The following is a 19,455-nucleotide window of genomic DNA, read 5'->3' as shown; positions in this document are numbered from 1 at the left end:
CCTGTTGTAATCTGGAGTAACCCTCTTTGTAGTCCACTACACCTCCAATTTTGGTGTCATCTGCAAACTTACTAACTGTACCTCTTATTCCTTCTTCCAAATCATTTATGTAAATGACAAAAAATAGAGGGCCCAGCACCGATCCTTGTGGCACTCCACTGGTCACAGGCCTCCAGTCTGAAAAACAACCCTCCACCACCACCCACTGTCTTCTACCTTTGAGCTAGTTCTGTATCCAAATGGCTAGTTCTCCCTGTATTCCATGAGATCTAACCTTGCTAATCAGTCTCCAATGGGGAACCTTGTCGAATGCTTTACTGAAGTCCATATAGATCACATCTATTGCTCTGCTGTCATCATTCTTCTTTGTTACTTCTTCAAAAAACTCAATCAAGTTTGTGAGACATGATTTCCCACGCACAAAACCATGTTGACTATCCTGAATTAGTCCTTGCCTTTCCAAATACATGGAGAAAGTGAGGACTGCAGATGCTGAAGATCAGAGCTGACAATGTGTTGCTGGAAAAGCTCAGCAGGTCAGGCAGCATCCAAGGAGCAGGAGAATCGACGTTTCGGGCATGAGCCCTTCTTCAGGAGCTGAAGAAGTTTCCAAATACATGTACATCCTGTCCCTCGGGATTCCCTCCAACAACTTGCCCACCACCGAGGTCAGGCTCACCTGTCTATAGTTCCCTGGCTTGTCTTTACTGCCCTTCTTAAACAGTGGCACCACATTTGCCAATCTCCAGTCTTCTGGCACCTCACCTGTGACTATTGATGATGCAAATATCTCAGCAAGAGGCCCAGCAATCACTTCTCTAGCTTCCCACAGAGTTCTAGGGTACACCTGATCAGGTCGTGGGGATTTATCCACCTTTAACCGTTTCAAGACATCCAGCACTTCCTCCTCTGTAACATTTTGCAAGATGTCTGCATCTATTTCCCTACAGTCTATATCTTCCATATCCTTTTCCACAGTAAATACTGATGCAAAATATTCATTTATATCTCCCCCATTTTCTGTGGCTCCACACAAAGGCCACCTTGCTGATCTTTGAGGGGCCCTATTCTCTCCCTAGTTATCTTGTATGTCTCTATCAAATCCCCCCTTAGCCTTCTTCTTTCCAATGAGAACAGACCCAAGTCTCTCAGCCTTTCCTCAAGGCCTTCCCTCCAGACCAGGCAACATCCTGGTAAATCTCCTCTGCACCTTTTCCAGTGCTTCCACATCCTTCCCGAATTATGGGGAGCAGAAGTGTACACGATATTCCAAGTGCGTTTTGTATAGTTGCAGCATGATATTGCGGCTCCGGAACTCAATCCCTCTACGAATGAAACCTAACGCACTTTATGCCTTCTTAACAGCACTATCCATCTGGGTGGCAACTTTTAGGGATCTATGTACATGGACTCCAAGATTCCTATGTATATCCACACTACCAAGAATCTTTCCATCGATCCAGTACTCTGCCTTCCTGTTATTCTTCCCAAAGTGCATCCCCTCACATTTAGCTACACTGAACTCAATTTCCCACCTTTTAGCCCAACTCTGCAGTTTATCCAAGTCCTCCTGCAACCTGTAACATTCTTCCACACTGTCCACTACTCCACTGACTTTAGTGTCGTCTGCAAATTTACAAATCCATCCACCTATGCCTGCATCTAAGTTATTTATAAAAATGACAAATAGCAGTGGTCCCAAAACAGATCCTTGTGGCACACCAGTAGTAACCGGACTCCAGGCTGAATATTTTCCATCAATCATCACTCGCTACCTTCTTTCAGAAAGCCAGTTTCTAATCCAAACTGCTATATCACCCTCAATTCCATTCCTCTGCATTTTCTCCGACAGCCTACCATGTGGAACCTTATCAAAGGCTTTACTGAAGTCCATGTATACCACGTCAACTTTCCTATCCTCATCTACATGCTTGGTCACCTTCTCAAAAAACTCAATGAGGTTTGTAAGACACGACCTGCCCTTGATGAAACCATGTTGACTATCTGAAATCAAATTGTTGCTTGCTAGATGATTATAAATCTTATCTCTCATAATTCTTTCCAAAACCTTTCCTACAACAGAAGTAAGGCTCACTAGTCTATAATAACCTGGGTCATCCCTACTGCTCTTCTTGAACAAGGGCACAACATTTGCAATCCTCCAGTCCTCAGGAACTAAACCTGTATATAATGACGACTCAAATATCAAAGCCAAAGGCTCTGCTATCTCCTCCATAGATTCCCAGAGAATCCTCGGATAAATCCCATCCGGCACAGGGGGCTTGTCTACATTCACTCCTTCTAGAATTGATAACACCTGTTCGTAGGTGAGACAATTTGTTTAATTTCGGTGCCTTGTGGTTGATGAAATTAAAAGTGAGAGGAATGACTTTTAAAGTTGCTAAAGAGGTTCTGGGATTTGAAGATGATTCTCAAATTTGCCAAGAACTTTAGAAGGAAAGAAAAACGCCATACTTTTAGAATTAGCAAATAAGTCAGATTTGGGTTTAATGAAGTACAAAAGTAAAGCTGAAGTTGTCAGTGAATTATTGAAACGCTTAGATGTATCAGAGAAACAGACAAGTGCAGTAGAGTTAGAAAAGCTTACATTACAATAGAGTTAGAAGATAAAGGGGGAGAGAGGAAAATGAGAGAGAGAGAAGGTTCTTGGCTGAGCAAAGAGAGAGAGAAAGAGAGAGAGAAAAAGAAAGAGAAGGTTCTTAGCTGAGCAAAAAGAGAGAATTTGAGCGTGAGGAATTGTGACTCAGTCAGCAAAGTCATGTTAAGAGGATGAAGCTTAAAAGAGAAGGTAATGATATATATATAAATATGTCAAAACCTTGCCACATTTTGATGAGGAAGATGCTGAAGCCTTCTTTATTTCATTTGAAAAATTGGCGAGGCAAATGGAGTGGTCTGAAGATTTATGGGTAATACTAGTTCAGACTAAACTGGTATGCAGAGCTAGTGAAGTATTTGCTGCACTGTTAGATGAGGTATCGAGATTATGAGGAAGCTAAACAAGCTGTTTTAAGTGCTTATGAACTGGTACCAGAAGCATATAGATAGCGGTTCAGAAATACAAAGAAGGAACCAGGTCAGACTTATGTTGAGTTTGAAAGAATTAAACATAGTCATTTTGAGAGATGGATGCGTGCTTTGAAAATATATAAGAATTTTGAGGCTCAAGGAGAGATTATTCTGCTGGAGGAGTTTAAAAACTCACTTCCAGAGATGATAAGAATTCACTTGGAGGAACAGAAAGTTCAGGAAGTGAGAAGCTGTGGGGTGACCTTAGAGGTTTATAAAATCATGAAGGGCATGGATAGGGTAGATAAATAATGTCTTTTCCCTGTGGGGGTGTCCAGAGCTAGAGGGCATAGATTTAGGGTGAGAAGAGAAATAAATAAAAGAGACCTAAGGGGCAACTTTTTCACGCAAAGGGTGGTGCGTGTGTGGAATGAGCTGCCAGAGGAAGTGGTGGAGGCTGATACAATTACAACATTTAAAAAGCACCTGAATAGGTATATGAATAGGAAGGGTTTGGAGGGATATAGGCCATGTGCTGGCAGGTGGGACTAGATTGGGTTGGGATATCTGGTCGGCATGGACAAATCAGACCGAAGGGTCTGTTTCAGTGCTGTACATCTCTATGACTGTATGACTCTATGAGTACATGTTGGTGCATAAGATAAGCTTCCAGTCAGAATTTTGTCCTGTGAGGGATAGCAGTTCTGAGAAGGGGAGATCCTACACAACGAAACCAAGAGTAGCGAGCACTGGTAAGAATTTACCACTGGGTTAAAGAAGCCCAAGAGGGTCGACAGGAGCTGAAAGGCCTCCGGGTGTTTTCACTGCCAGAAGGTGGGAAACGTAAAGTCACAGTGCTGGTCATTAAAGAAAAGCATTATGAAAAAAGATGTGGTAAAAGAAGCTAAGCCAGTGGCATTAGTGAAGGTAGTAAAGGAGACCCCAAGAAGAGCCGAGGAGCTGCAGGAGAGTGCACAGCCGAGGCAGGAGTTGCATATGGAGTTAGCACCTGATCTCTACAAAGAATTTGCCTCTGAGGGTAAAGTTTACTCAGAAAGACAGGGGGAGAAGGGCAAGAAGTTATAATTTTGAGAGAAACAGGATCTAACCAGTCGCTGATAGAAAGAGATGAATGAATATGCACTCTTTCTGATCTATTACCCAAGAGTGTGGTAGACTAAGACTTAAATTGGGCCCTTGAAGACAGAAATGGGTGAATATATTACGGGGAACAAAGAAATAGCAGAAGAGTTGAATTGGTACTTCAGATCTGTGTGCACTGGCGAAGACACAAGCAATCTCCCAGAGGTAATAATGGCTGAAGGACCTGAACTGAAGGGAATTTATATTTGCCAGGAAATGGTGTTGGAGAGACTGTTAGGTCTGAAGGCTGATAAGTCCCCAGCACCTGATGGTCTACATCCCAGGGTACTGAAGGAGTTGGCTCTAGAAATCGTGGATGCATTGGTGATCATTTTCCAATGATCTATATATTCAGGATCAGTTCCTGTGGATTGGATGGTGGCTAATGTTGTCCCACTTTTTAAGAAAGGAGGGAGAGAGAAAGCAGGGAGTTATAGACCAGTTAGTCTGACCTCAGTGGTGGGAAAGATGCTGGAGTCAATTATAAAGGATGAAATTACAACATATCTGGATAGCAGTAACAGGATAGGTCAGAGTCAGCATGGACTAATGAAGGGGAAATCATGCTTGACTAATCTTCTGGAATGTTTTTGAGGATGTAACTGAAGATGGACAAGGGAGATCCAGTGGATGTAGTGTACCTGGACTTTCAGAAAGCCTTTAATAAAGTCCCACATAGGAGGTTAGTGAGCAAAATTAGGGTGCATGCTACTGGGGGCAAAATACTGACATGGATTGAAAATTGGTTGGCTGACAGGAAACAAAGAGTAGTGATAAACAGCTCCCTTTCGGAATGGCAGGCAGTGACCAGTGGGGTACCACACGGATCAGTGCTGGGACCTCAGCTTTTTACAATATACATTAATGATATAGATGATGGTATTAAAAATAATATTAGCAAATTTGCTGATGATACAAAGTTGGGTGGCAGGGTGAAATGTGAGAAGGATGTTAGGAGATTACAGGGTGACCTGGACAGGCTAGGTGAGTGGACAGATGCACGGCAGATGCAGTTTAATGTGGATAAATGTGTGGTTATCCACTTTGGTGGCAAGAACAGAAAGGCAGATTACTACCTAAATGGAGTCAAGTTAGGTAAAGGGGCAGTACAACGAGATCTAGGTGTTCTTGTACATCAGTCAATGAAAGCAAGCATGCAGGTACAGCAGGCAGTGAAGAAAGCAAATAGCATGCTGGTCTTCGTAACAAGAGGAATTAAGTATAGAAGCAAAGAGGTTCTTCTGCAGATGTACAGGGCCCTGGTGAGACCGCACCTGGAATATTGTGTGCAGTTTTGGTCTCCAAATTTGAGGAAAGACATTCTGGCTATTGAGGGAGTGCAGCGTAGGTTCACGAGGTCAATTACTGGAATGGCAGGACTATCTTATGTTGAAAGATTGGAGCGACTGGGCTTGTATACCCTTGAGTTTAGAAGGCTCAGAGGGGATCTGATTGAGACTTATAAGATTATTAAAGGATTGGACACTCAGGCAGGAAGCATGTTTCTGCTGATGGGTGAGTCCCGAACCAGAGGACACAGTTTTAAAATAAGGGGTAGGCCACGAAGAACAGAGTTGAGGAGAAACTACTTCACCCAGAGCGTGGTGGGTGTGTGGAATGCTCTGCCCCAGAAGGCTGTGGAGGCCCAGTCTCTGGATCCTTTCAAGAAGGAGTTGGATAGAGCTCTTAAGGATAATGGCATCAAGGGTTATGGGGATAAGGCAGGAACAGGATACTGATTGAGGATGATTAGCCATGATCATAATGAATGGTGGTGCTGGCTCGAAGGGCAGAATGGCCTACTCCTGCACCTATTGTCTATTGTGGTAATTTGTGGGATAGATGGACAGAAATTTAGCATTCCTCTATGTCAGATCACGTTGGAGTGCCAGCTCAAGTCTGGGGAAGTTACCGTGGGAGTGATTGACAGAATGTCAGTTCCAGGTACTCAGTTTGTGCCTGGGAATGATTTAGTAGGATCCAAGATGGGAGTGACATCCCATGTTGTAGAGAAGCCCAATGAAGACCAAGAAACTGAGGAGTTAAAACAGAAATATCCTGGTAATTTCCCAGACTGTGTGATAACCAGATCTCACTATCATAACCAGATCCCCCAGCACAAAGTGAAAAGTAAAGGGAAAGATGAAGGAGCTGAGGTTCAGTTAGTGGATACCCTGAGTGCATGAAAAATCTGAATAGGCAGAGGGTCAGACAGAAGTGTTTAGGCCCGAAAGGCTAAGGGACTTGCAATAGCACGACAAGACAATGAAAGATATATATGTCGATGCATACTCTGAAAAGGAGGAGAGAATATGCTGGAGGGTTGTTATCTGAACAACAGAATTGTAAGACAGAAATGGAGACCATGGCAAGTTAGTGCAGAGGAGCAATGGGCCGAAGTGCACCAGATTGTGTTGCCAGTAGCATACAGACAGGAAGTGTTATGGGTAGAGCATGAATGACCTGTAGGAGTTCACCTCGGGGTACGAAAGATTCAGGCTAAGGTACAAAAACATTTTTATTGGCCTGGAATGCACAAAGATGTGGTTAACTTCTGCTGTACATAAGATACATGCCAAGTGGTAGGTATGCCACAGGCAGTAATAAAACCAGCATCTTTGTTACCAGTTTCAGCCTTTGAAGAATCTTTCATGTGGGTTATAATTGATTGTGTAGGTCCCCTCCTGAGAACTAAAGGTGGGAACCAGTACTTGTTAACCATAATGGATGTGTCTACCAGATTTCCAGAGTCAATTCCATTACGGAGTATCAAGGCAAAAAAGGCGGGAGAGGAGTGAGTAGCTCTCTTCACATGGTATGGGCGACCCAGAGAGATTCAGCCGGACCAAGGGTCAAATTTTACTGCTAGACTGTTTAAGGAGGTTATGGATAGCTTAGGTATACAGCACTTTAAATCCAGTGCATATCATCCTGAATCCCAGGGAGCTTTAGAAAGATGGCACCAGACCTTGAAAACCATGTTGAGAGCATACTGTCAGGATTACCCGAATGATTGGGATAAAGGTATCCAATTTGTGTTGTTTGCCATTAGAAATGCCCCAAGTAAATCTACTCAGTTCACTCCCTTTGAGTTAATACTCGGTCATGAAGTGAGAGGCCCTTTGAAATTAATGAAGGAAAAATTGACAGGATCAAATTTGGAGATCTCACACTTGGATTATGTATTGGGGCTAAGGGAGAGATTAAATAGAGTAGGTGAGTTAGCTAAACAGCAGTTAAAGAGGGCACAGTGTAGAATGAAGGAGGTGGCAGATAAAAGCTCCGAGACTCAGACGTTTTCCTGAGGGGATGACATGTTAGTACTGTTACCAGTGATAGGAAATCTCTTCAAAGTCAGGTTTCGTGGCCCCCTATCAAATTGAGAAAAAGTTGAGTCAGGTGAACTATTTAGTAAAGATGCCAGATTAAAAAAAGGTATTGAGTATGTCATGTGAACATGTTGAAACTGTATTATACTAGTGAGAAAACTGGAGCAATAGGTGTTAGTTACTGCCCCGCAGTGAGGAATCAAATTCAGATGTGAATTATGATGTACCTGAAAATAGATTAAAAATGAAGAAATCCTTGAGGAGTGGGATAGGTTAGCAAGCTATCTGTCTCAGGAAAATAGAAAGCAATTGAAAGTTGTGTTACTGCATTATAAGGATATATATAAGAATCAGATGGGGAGGACTAATGCTATTGTACTTGAAGTAGACATAGGGAATACTGCTTTGATAAAACAACACCCCTATTGGCTTAATCCTTTCAAAGCCAGACAGGTCATGCCCGTTGAGGTGGAGGGCATGCCTGACAAGGGCATCATCGAAACAAGCCAGCACGAGTGGAGTTCTCCAATCGTCTTGGTTTCAAAACCGGACGGGACTCAACGATTCTGAGTGGATTATCAAAAGGTCAATGCCGTTACAAATTCATACTCCTATCCAATTCCTAGATTGGAGGACTGTTTCGAGAGAGTAGGACAAGACAGTTACATCACCAAGTTGGTCTTGATACGTGGTTACTAGCAGGTACCTTTATCACATACTGCATTTGTAGCCCCAAGTGGGCTGTATCAGTTTAAAGTGATGCCCTTTGGAATGAAGAATGCACCTGCCACATTCCAAAGACTCATGAACAGAGTTGTGGCTGGCTTATCAAACTGCAGTCTATTTGGACGATGTAGTGATCTTTAGTAAGTCCTGGAAAGATCACACGGTACAATTGGCAGAGCTCTTTGAACATCTATGAGAAGCAAAACTGGTGATAAACTTAAACAAAACTGAACTCGCGAAAGCAGAGGTGACGTTCTTAAGACATAACATCGGTCATGGAAGGTGGACTCCACGGAAAGCAGAGACGAAGGCCATTAAGGAATTTCCACGATCAACCTCAAAGAAAATGGTACTTCGATTCTTCGGATTCAGTGGATTCTATCGGAAGTTTGTTCCAAACTTTAGCAGTGTAGTGGCACCATTAACCGATTTGCTGAAGAAGAACACAAAGTTTCGGTGGACAGAACAATGCCAGGAGGCATTCGGTCATTTAAAATCAATATTAGCCACCAAACAAGTTTTAACTACACCAAACCTTTCAAAACCTTTTAAAGTTGCCATCGATGCTAGTGACATAGGAATTGGACCTGTACTCCTACAGGAAGATGAAGATGGGATTGAACTGGCAGTTGGTAACTTTTCGAAGAAGATGAACATCCACCAGAGGAAATACTCCACAATCGAAAAGGAACTATTGAGTTTGGTACTGGTATTCCAACATTTTAGTGTGTATGTCACGAACAATGTGTCAGAGACGGTTATGTACATGGATCATAATCTGCTTATATTCATAGAATGTTTTAAAGACAAGAATATGAGACTAATTTGCTGGAGTCATGTTACATGCTCTTAATTTAAAAATCATACATATAGTGGGTCACAAGAATGTAATCACAGATGCGTTATCGTTAATTTAATTGATAGAGTTTAGGTGAGATTTGTATTTATTTAATGTTATATATACAGGTAAGAGAGACAGAGAGAGTGAGAGGGACAGAGAGAGAGTGAGAGGGACAGAGAGAGAGTGAGAGGGACAGAGAGAGAGAGAGAGGGACAGAGAGAGAGAGGGACAGAGAGAGAGAGAGGGAGGGACAGAGAGAGAGAGAGAGGGACAGAGAGAGAGAGAGAGAGAGGGACAGAGAGAGAGAGAGAGAGGGACAGAGAGAGAGAGGGACAGAGAGAGGGACACAGAGAGAGAGAGAGAGAGAGAGAGACACAGAGAGAGAGAGGGACACAGAGAGAGAGAGGGACACAGAGAGAGAGAGAGAGGGACACAGAGAGAGAGGGACACAGAGAGAGAGAGAGAGAGAGGGACACAGAGAGAGAGAGGGACAGAGAGAGAGAGAGAGAGAGGGACACAGAGAGAGAGGGACAGAGAGAGAGAGAGAGAGAGAGGGACACAGAGAGAGAGAGGGACAGAGAGAGAGAGGGACACAGAGAGAGAGAGAGAGGACAGAGAGAGAGAGGGACACAGAGAGAGAGAGAGAGAGGGACACAGAGAGAGAGAGGGACACAGAGAGAGAGAGGGAGAGAGGGACACAGAGAGAGAGGGACACAGAGAGAGAGGGACACAGAGAGAGAGAGGGACACAGAGAGAGAGAGGGACAGAGAGAGAGAGGGACACAGAGAGCGAGAGAGAGAGAGAGAGGTACAGCGAGACAGAGAGAGGGACAGAGAGAGAAAGGGGGACAGATAGACAGAGTGAGAGAGGGACAGAGAGACAGAGAGAGGGAGGGACAGAGAGAGAGAGAGAGAGTGACAGAGAGAGAAAGAGAGAGAGAGAGAAACCGAGAGAGAGAGAGTCAGACAGACAGAGACAGAGAGAGAGCACGAGAGATAGAGGGATAGAGAGAGGGAGAGGGAGAGAGAGGGACACAGAAAGAGAGAGGGACACAGAGAGAGAGAGGGACACACAGAGAGAGAGAGAGGAACAGAGAGACAGAGATAGGGACAGAGAGAGAGGGACACAGAGAGAGGGACACAGAGAGAGAGAGGGACAGAGAGACGGAGAGAGAAAGTGGGACAGAGAGACAGAGAGAGAGAGGGATAGAGAGACAGAGAGAGAGAGGGACACAGAGAGACAGGGACAGAGAGAGAGAGAGACAGATAGAGAGAGAGGGAGGGACACAGAGAGAGAGACAGAGAGAGAGATAGAGAGAGAGAGACAGAGACAGAGAGAGCACGAGAGATACAGGGACAGAGAGCGAGAGCGACGGAGAGATACAGGGACAGAGAGAGACAGAAAGAGAGGAAGACAGAGGGACAGAGAGATAGGCAGAGAGATACAGGGACAGAGAGAGAGAGAGACAGTGAAACAGAGAGACAGAGAGAGAGAGAGACAGAGAGGGTGCGCGAACGTGAGAGTGTGCGCGTGCGAACGCGAGAGAGCGTGTGAGGGCATGGGAGAGAGGGCGATTGTGTTACCTCCATGAGAGAAGGAGACTGCATGTGTGTGAGAGTGTGTGTGGTTGCAAGAAAGAGTGAGTGTGTGTGTAAGAGAAAGAGACTGCACGTGCAATCTTATTTGATTAGATTAGATTACTTACAGTGTGGAAACAAGCCCTTCTGTCCAACAAGTCCACACTGACCCACCGAAGCGCAACCCACCCAGACCCATTCCCCTACATTTACCCCTTTGCAGAACACTACGGGCAATTTAGCATGGCCAATTCACCTAACCTGCACCTTTTTGGACTGTGGGAGGAAACCCACACAGACACGGGGAGAATGTGCAAACTCCACACAGTCGCCTGAGGCAGGAATTGAACCCGGGTCTCTGGCGCTATGAGGCAGCAGTGCTAACCACTGTGTCGCCCACATGTGTGTGCATGCAAGAAAGAAAATGGGAAGGTTGGAGGGATATGGGCCAAGTGCTGGCAAAAGAAACTGGAGTAGGCTGGGATATCTGGTCGGCACGGACGGGTTGAACCAAAGGATCTGTTTCCGTACTGTACATCTCTATGACTGTATGACTCCGCGATTTTGTGACTCACTCCTTGTTACCTGTCATTTTGTAAGTAAACCACCCTGAACCCCTCAATTAGATTCCAGTCTGTCCCTCACTCCTGGGTATCTGATATGCTGTATATAAACCCTAAACCCCTCAATTAGATTCCAGTCTGTAACTCACTCCTGGGTATCTGATATGCTGTATATAAACCCTAAACCCCTCAATTAGATTCCAGTCTGTCCCTCAATCCTGGGTATCTGATATGCTGTATATAAACCCTAAACCCCTCGATTAGATTCCAGTCTGTAACTCACTCATGGGTATCTGTTATTCTGTATATAAACCATAAACCCCTCAATTAGATTCCAGTCTGTAGCTCACTCCTGGGGATCTGTTATTGGATCTGTGAAGTGATTCTTGTTGGATGTTAGACTGAAGATAAGATAAACTGAATGGTCAAATGTTACATTGGGAGCAGGAACACAGAAAGCTGCTGGTTCATTTCTGTTCTGTTACATTTCTCCAAGTTTCAGAATGGGGCTGAATTTCTGTCGCAATGGGGAAAGTCTCAAAAGCTGTTTACTGTCTTGCATGAATGCATTGTCAAAACATGAATTCCCTTGCAAGATAGGAAATGGAGACAGCTCTTTGAAGGTGTTTGTATCTCTGTGTGTTTGATTCTGTGTCTGTTTTTGTCTGTTCGTGTGTGATTCTGTGTGCGAGTTCAATGTTAAATATTTTCAAACTGTATTGATGTTGCCAGTCTCTCTTGCTTTTCCTTATTTATAAACTCAATGTCATCGCTGTGCTGATTTAAAATGGTGGCTGTGGACAAATCTAAGATGTCTGCCTGACTGATTTGTGTCAGGAATACTTTCAGCAAGGGAGAGGGGGCAATGTGTTAAAAGCCAATTCCATTCATTGATGCTAGCAGAGATAGAAAATGGAGAAGGTGATTAAAATGCAAATCCCAGAACCTGTGAACAGTGAATGCAGAGAGATAATGTGACATTCCAGTAAAGTCTGACTTACTTTCCTAATATATGAGAGAAACATAATATACAAAACCTGAAATAGCTCAGCCACTGAATTGTAGATTTGCAGCGTTGGATCAGAAACCCGCCTGGCTAGGCCTTATCCCAATTTCAAGGGTTTCTCAAATCCCACACTGACCTTCTGTGGGTTCAAATTGTGTGTTGTCTACAAATAAAAGAAAATAATGCACCTGCAATTAAACAAAGCTCTTTCTGGAACTTTGTGTGTCTGTTGGTTTCAGTGTCTTTCAACAGGATAAATGAGACAGTGAGAGATAGGCAGCACTGTAATCAGAATGGCAGTACATTATAAAAGGTATATAAATATCTTCAGTGAAAGGGGAAAACAGAGGAGGATAGTCTTCAATCTAGGACCGTGGGGAGTCAGTAAAGTCGTGTAGTTTGTGACTGCATTACATTTATGTGAATTAAGATTTGAAACCACTTTGTGACTCCCTCCTAGTTTCAAGCTATTCCACATAAAAAGCTTCACATAACCCTTGATTAGATTCCAGGCTGTAACACACTCTGGGGTATCTGTTATTCTGTATATAAACCATCCTGAACCCTTCAATTAGATTTCAGGCTGTAACTCACGACGGGCTATCTGTTATTCTGTATATAAACCACCCAGAACCCCGCGATTAGATTCCAGGCTGTAACTCACTCCGGGGTATCTGTTATTCTGTATATAAACCACCCTGAACCACTCGATTAGATGCCAGTCTGTAACTCACTTTGGGGTATATGTTGTTTTGTATATAAACCACACTGAACCCCTTGATTGGATTCCAGGCTTAAACTCACTCCAGGCTATCTATTATTTTGTACATAAGCCATACTGAACCCCTCGATTAGATTCCAGGCTGTAACTCACTCTGGGGTATCTGTTATTCTGCATATAAACCACCCTGAACCCCTCAATTAGATTCAAGGCTGTAACTCACTCCGGGCCATCTGTTATTTTGTGCATAAACCACACTGAACCCCTAGATTAGATTCCAGACTTTAACTCACGCGGGCTACCTGTTATTCTGTATATAAACCACCCTGAAACCCTCGATTAGATTCCAGGCTGTAACTCACTCCGGGGTATCTGTTATTCTACACATAATCGTCCCGAATGCCCTTGATAAAATTCCAATCTGTAACTGACTTCCATTTTTAAGGAACTCTGTACATTAGCCACCTCAATCCTTTGATTAGATTCCAAACTCGCACTCCTGGGTATCTGTTGGTCTGTATATTAACAGGAGAAAGTGAGGACTGCAGATGCTGGAGATCAGAGCTGAAAATGTGTTGCTGGAAAAGCGCAGCAGGTCAGGAAGAAGGGCTCATGATTCCTGAAGAAGGGCTTATGCCCGAAACGTCGATTCTCCTGCTCCTTGGATGCTGCCTGACGTGCTGTGCTTTTTGAGCAACACATTTTCAGCTCTGTATATTAAGCATCCAATCCAAACCCTGTTAAAATTGCCCATAGTGTTCAGGGATATGTAGGTGAGGTGCATTAGTCAGGGGTAAATGTGGGGAATGGGTCTGGATGGGTATTCTTCTGAGGGTCAGTGTGGTCTTGTTGGGCTGAAGGACTTGTTACCCACTGATGGATGATATGAACCACTCGGAAACCACCCGATTAGATTCCAATGTGTAACTCACTCCTGGGGATCTGTTATTCTGTATATAAAACACCCTGAACCCCTTGATTAGATTCCAGTCTGTAACTCAATCCCTGTCGTGTTAAACTCTTATTCCTAGCAAAACCTCCTGGCAAGAACAGTCAATGTATCACTTGCCCTCCTATCTGCTGGCTCTACCACCATGTTAACTTTCAGATGTTTATGTACAAGATCAGCCAAACCCCCCTGGACAATACCGTTTCAGAATTTCTCACCATTTTAAACACAAACATTGTGCTTTTTCTATTCCCCCTGCAAATCACGTTCCAGTATATGCTGTTCCACCTGCCAATGATTTAAATACAATTCAAAAAACACTGACAGCAAAGTAGATGGCATGATGGTATGTAGCAAACTGTTACACTCAGTACCTACATGTTGCAGTGTAATAATATCCAGTCAGAAACCTTCCCTCCCTCAGGTACAAAACCTCCCTGTGTCTGGAAGAGTGGACTGGGCAGAGAACGGGGATTTTCGTCTGTCATTGAGTTAGTTTGGAAATCTATGCTGCACATGGATATTTCTCCACATTATATTTAGTTCCTATGTGTGGGTGTGTGTGTGATGGAGAGAGTTTTTAAACTGAGTTTAACTCTGCGTCTCTGATTAGCGATTCCCTGTCCTTCAGCAAGTTGACTGCAACATCATAGAAAGTGTGAGTATCTGCCTGTTTCTCTCCCATCTTTCAGAACACCTGGAAACCTCCACATACAGCAGTTGAATCCTGTCTGGATCAGCTCATTTTTGAGTTGGTCCATGGTGGGTACTTTCTCCTCTGCTTTCTTCCCTCTCGTATCCCGTTGCTGTCTATAAATCACCCAATCCCGCTCAATTTGACTGCAGTCTGCAGCTCAGTCCTGGGTATCTGTTATTCTACACATAATCATCCCGAATCCCCTTGATAAAATTCCAATCTGTAACTGACTTCCATTTTTAAGGGACTCTGTACATTAGCCACCTCAATCCTTTGATTAGATTCTAGTCTGTATCACACTCCTGGGTATCTGTTATTCTATATATTAACCATCCAATCCAAACCCTGTTAAAATTGCCCACAGTGTTCAGGGATGTGTAGATGAGGTGCATTAGTCAGGGGTAAATGTGGGGAAATGACTCTGGATGGGTTATTCTTCTGAGGGTCAGTGTGGTCTTATTGGGCTGAAGGGCTTGTTTCCCCACTGTCGCGATTATATGAATCACCCAGAACCCTCTCGATTAGATTCCAATGTGTAACCACTTCCATGTATGTGTGACTCACATGTTTCAAAACACCTCAAAACCTTCAATTCTATTCCATTTGATGGAGTTTAATTTAGATAAACGCGAGGTGCTGCATTTTGGGAAAGCAAATTTTAGCAGGACTTGTACACTTAATGGTAAGGTCCGAGGGAGAGTTGCTGAACAAAGAGACTTTGAAGTGCAGATTCGTAACTCCTTGAAAGTAGAGTGGCAGGTGGGTAAGATAATGAAGGCAGCGTTTGGTATGCTTTCCTTTGTTGGTCAGAGTTTTGAGTATAGGCATTGAGAGGTCATGTTGCAACTGAACATGACATTGGTAAGGCCACTGTTGGAATATGGCGTGAAATTCTGGTCTCCTTCCTATCGGAAGGATGTTGTGAAACTTGAAAGGGTTCAGAAAAGATTTACAAGGAGGTTGCCAGGGTTAGAGGATTTGAGCTACAGGGAGAGGCTGAATAACGGGGGCTGTTTTTCCTGGAGCATCAGAGGCTGAGGGGTGACCTTATCAAGGTTTATAAAAACATGCGGGGTATGGATAGGATAAATAGACAAAGTCTTTTCCTTGGGGTGGGGGAGTCCAGAATGAGAGGGCATAGGTTTAGTGTGAGAGGGGAAAGATATGAAAGAGACCTAAGGGGCAACTTGTTCCCTCAGAGGGTGGTACGTGAATGGAATGAGCTGTCAGAGGAAGTGGTGGAGGCTGGTACAATTGCAATATTTAAAACGCAGCTAGATGGGTATGTGAATGGGAAGGTTTGGAGGAATATGGGCCAAGTGCTGGCAAAAGAGACTAGAGTAGGTTGGGATAACTGGTCGGCATGGACGCATTGGACCAAAGGGTCTGTTTCCGTGCTGTACATTTCTATGTTAAGTTAATGTGTTTAAAATGTAGAAAAATAGAAGCCATTTTTTCATTATGATGGTTAATTTTTCTTAAGTGGGGAGGTGTTATGAAGATATGGGTGTACTGTATCTGTAAGAGAATTAAAAGCTAGCAGTGACAGCACCAAGTGTTCTCAATAAGACAAAATATAACATAAGGTCCAGCTACTGGGGTAGCTAGGGTAGCTGGTTGCCTGGAGACAAAAACAAATTTGAATTAGGCCAATCAGTTTAAATTATACCCTGAAAAGAAACTAAACTCCAATCAAGTTTGAATTTAGTATACTGATAGTCTTAAAAGCCAATGACACAATCCGATGCTTTGAGGGTATAAAACTGGGGAAAATTGGACAGTTGGGATGAGAACTGCCAAACCAACAATATCTGCAAACAGTACAGAGAATAACTGTCTTAAAGGTACCTTTATCGATCAATAACCTGTGAAGCAGAATTCCCCAAGAAGAAGAAAAGAAGACAGGAATGCAGAGAAGAACCAAAATTGCCTGGCTTTGAGATAAGAAGTTTTGTTTTATAAATCTTAATTTGGATGTTTTATCGGACTTGTATTCTAGAAGGGAAGGTAAAAGATAGGTTAGAGGTAGGAGTTGTAAATTGTTAACCATTCTCTGTTAAAGTTTAAGAAATGAAGTTGTTAATCTTTAAATAGTTCTTGGCCTCTTGAAATTTCACGGATTACTGCATGGGCTAAATCTTTTCAGTGTTGCTGAAGCAGGAGAGTTTACCCCCTGTCATAACACCATGTTCTTAATATTTATATACTTGTAGAAAACGTTTATATACTCCTTTCTGTTTGCTGCCAGTCTCTTCTCATATTTTGCTCCTCTTATCTCCAGTTTCACCTCCTGTCTGGCCTCCTTATATTCAGCACAATTCACACTTTTATTATGAATCTGACATCTGTCATATACTCCCTTTTCCTACTTTGTTTTACTCTCTATCCCTTTCATTTTCTAGGAACCTCTGACATTTTTGACCCACTTTTTCCCATTGTGGGAACATGCTAGTATGAGCATTTCATGGAAATGTGCAAGGCAATAGCCTAATGGTATTATCACTAAGCTATTAATCTAGAGATACAGATACTGTGCTGCAGATCTGCCATGGCAGATGATGGAATTTGAATTCAATAAAAACCTGGAATCAAGAGTCTAATGATGACTATGAATCAATTTTTGGTTGTCAGAAAGCCCGTCTGATTCACTAGCATGAAAGCAGATCCTTCAGTCCAGACTATGCGACTAGTTCCACTTGTGTGCACTTGGCCCATATCCCATATCGCTCCAAACATTTCTTACTCATGTACATATCTAAATGTCTTTTAAATGTCCTTTAGGAGGAAGGAAACTGCCATCTTACCTGGTCTGGACAACATGCGACTCCAGACCCACAGCAATGTAGCTGACTCTTAACTGCCCCGGATGGGCAATACATGTTGGCTTAGCCAGCAGTGCCAACGTCCCATGAATGAATTTTTAAAAACTTTTGACTTCTGTTCCACTGTTTGTTTTATATTAACTTGCTTAACAGACAAATTCTTCAGATGTAATAAGTAATTATTCACCAGATTTTCATTTCTCAGCTGCTGCAGTTGTGATGAGGTCATTCATTGTGATGGGGTGACAGTGAAATGTTTTATTTAACTCTTCTCATCTGTGTATCTTAGATTTTAATTTACACCCTTCAATCTTGATTATAATTGTGTGATATTGACCTGAATTGAAGTGCTCCATATCTTTTTGGAACAAATGTGTTGGTCTTCAATCACAGCTAGTCCTTGTCATCAAAACTGTAGAAATCTGTTCATTTTATTCTAGCATCTAACTATTTTTGATTTCATTCATTGATCAGAGCTGTGAAAGAAATTCAGAATTCAGGGCTGGTGTTCCATTTATCCAAATCCACATACATTTTTTTTATTTTGCAGGTTGACTGTAGATTAAACAAGGAGCTACTCCCTGCACATAATAAGGTCTTAAATATAGATGGTGACAAAAACTTTCTTTATAAATCAGGTAAGATACTTCAGCAATATTTAGTTGTAACTAGTTCCTCAGATCATGTGATTCGGTTGTGGGTAATTGTAGACACTTCCCCGTTAGTGAAATGTTTATAGTGGTGATTCAGAAAACCATGCTTGTGAAGCCTTAAGAGAGGGTACAGAATGCAGCCCACACTAAGTGTGGGGGAAGGTACAGGGGGCAACCCATATTCAGCTTGGGAGAAAGTAGAAGGCACAATCCATTCTGAGCATGAGGGAGGGTACAGGGCACAACACACACAGTCCAAAGATGTACAGGTCAGGTGAATTGCCATGCTAAATTGCCCATGGGTCTGGTGTGGACTGGTTGGGTTGAAGGGCCCGTTTCCACACTGAAGGGAATCTAATCAAATCACACTGAGCACAGGAGAGGGTACAACTGAGCACTGACCACACTTGCTGCAACTTTGTAACAGGGCAGTCAGCACTTAAGGAAGATTTTAACTAACATCCAATCAGGAGGCTTCATCAGCCTTGAATATTTTGTACCACCTGAAATGAGAAAACTTTTCTTAGTCACTGACATGTAGTATTCCAGCATTTTTCACATTTTTAAGGAGAGTCATAGAGATATACAGCACCAAAACAGAGCCTTTGGTTCAACTTGTCCAGGCCAACCCGACAAATCAAGTCCCATTTGCCAGCACCCGGCCCATATTCCTCTAAACCCTTCCTATTCATGTACTGATCCAGCTGCCTTTTAAATGTTGTAATTGTACCAGCCTCCACCATTTCTTCTGGCAGCTCATTCAATACATGCAGCACCCTTTGGGTGAAAAAGCTGCCCCTTAGGTCCGTTTTAAATTCTTTCCCTCTCACCTTAAACCTATGGCCTCTATGTTTGAACTCTCCCACCCCGGGGAAAAGACTTTGTCTACTTAACTGAACATAAACCTCTTTTATAATCTCTATAAGGTCATCTCCCCCCGCATCTAACACTCTAGGGAAAATAGCCCTAGCCTATTCAGCCTGTCCCTATAGCTCAAAATCTCCAACCCTGGCAACATCCTTCTAAATCTATGCTGAACCCTTTCAAGTTTCACAACCTCCTTCCAGTAGCAGAAAGACCAGAATTGCAAGTAGTATTCCAAAAGTGGCCAAACCAATGTTCTGTACAGACGCAACATGACCCCCCCAACTCCTAAACTCAATGCACTGACCAATAAAGGCAAGCATACCAAACGCCTTCTTCAGTATCCTATCTACCTGTGACTCCACTTTCAAGGAACTATGAACCTGCACAAGTGCTGCCCTGATTTGTCTTTCCAAAATGCAGCACCTCACATTTACCTAAATTAAACTCCATCTGCCACTCCTCAGCCCATTGACCCATCTGATCAAGATCCTGTTGTACTCTGAGGTAACCTTCTTTGTTATCCACTACACC

General features: G+C 43.1%; 1 protein-coding gene across 6 annotated transcripts in view; it reads left to right on the top strand.

Moving 5' to 3' along the window:
* Positions 1 to 19,455, top strand: part of lrrc49 (leucine rich repeat containing 49) — a 274,354-nt gene that overhangs the window by 48,979 nt on the left and 205,920 nt on the right. For 5 of the 6 annotated variants that reach the window (XM_087982207.1, XM_043680302.2, XM_043680301.2 and 2 more), the window contains one exon: positions 17,955 to 18,042. The exons of the other annotated variant lie outside the window; for it this stretch is intronic. In XM_087982207.1, the coding sequence (XP_087838333.1) occupies positions 17,955 to 18,042 (88 nt within the window). The remainder of the gene's footprint in view (positions 1 to 17,954; positions 18,043 to 19,455) is intronic. 6 annotated transcript variants of the gene reach the window in all.

Source organism: Chiloscyllium plagiosum, unplaced genomic scaffold (assembly GCF_037043375.1).
Source record: "Chiloscyllium plagiosum isolate Xiang-an unplaced genomic scaffold, Cpla_swu_hap1 HiC_scaffold_42, whole genome shotgun sequence".
Lineage (NCBI taxonomy): Eukaryota > Metazoa > Chordata > Chondrichthyes > Orectolobiformes > Hemiscylliidae > Chiloscyllium > Chiloscyllium plagiosum.
The sequence above is the reverse complement of the archived record's forward strand: the minus strand, read 5'-3'. Positions and strand labels throughout refer to the sequence as shown.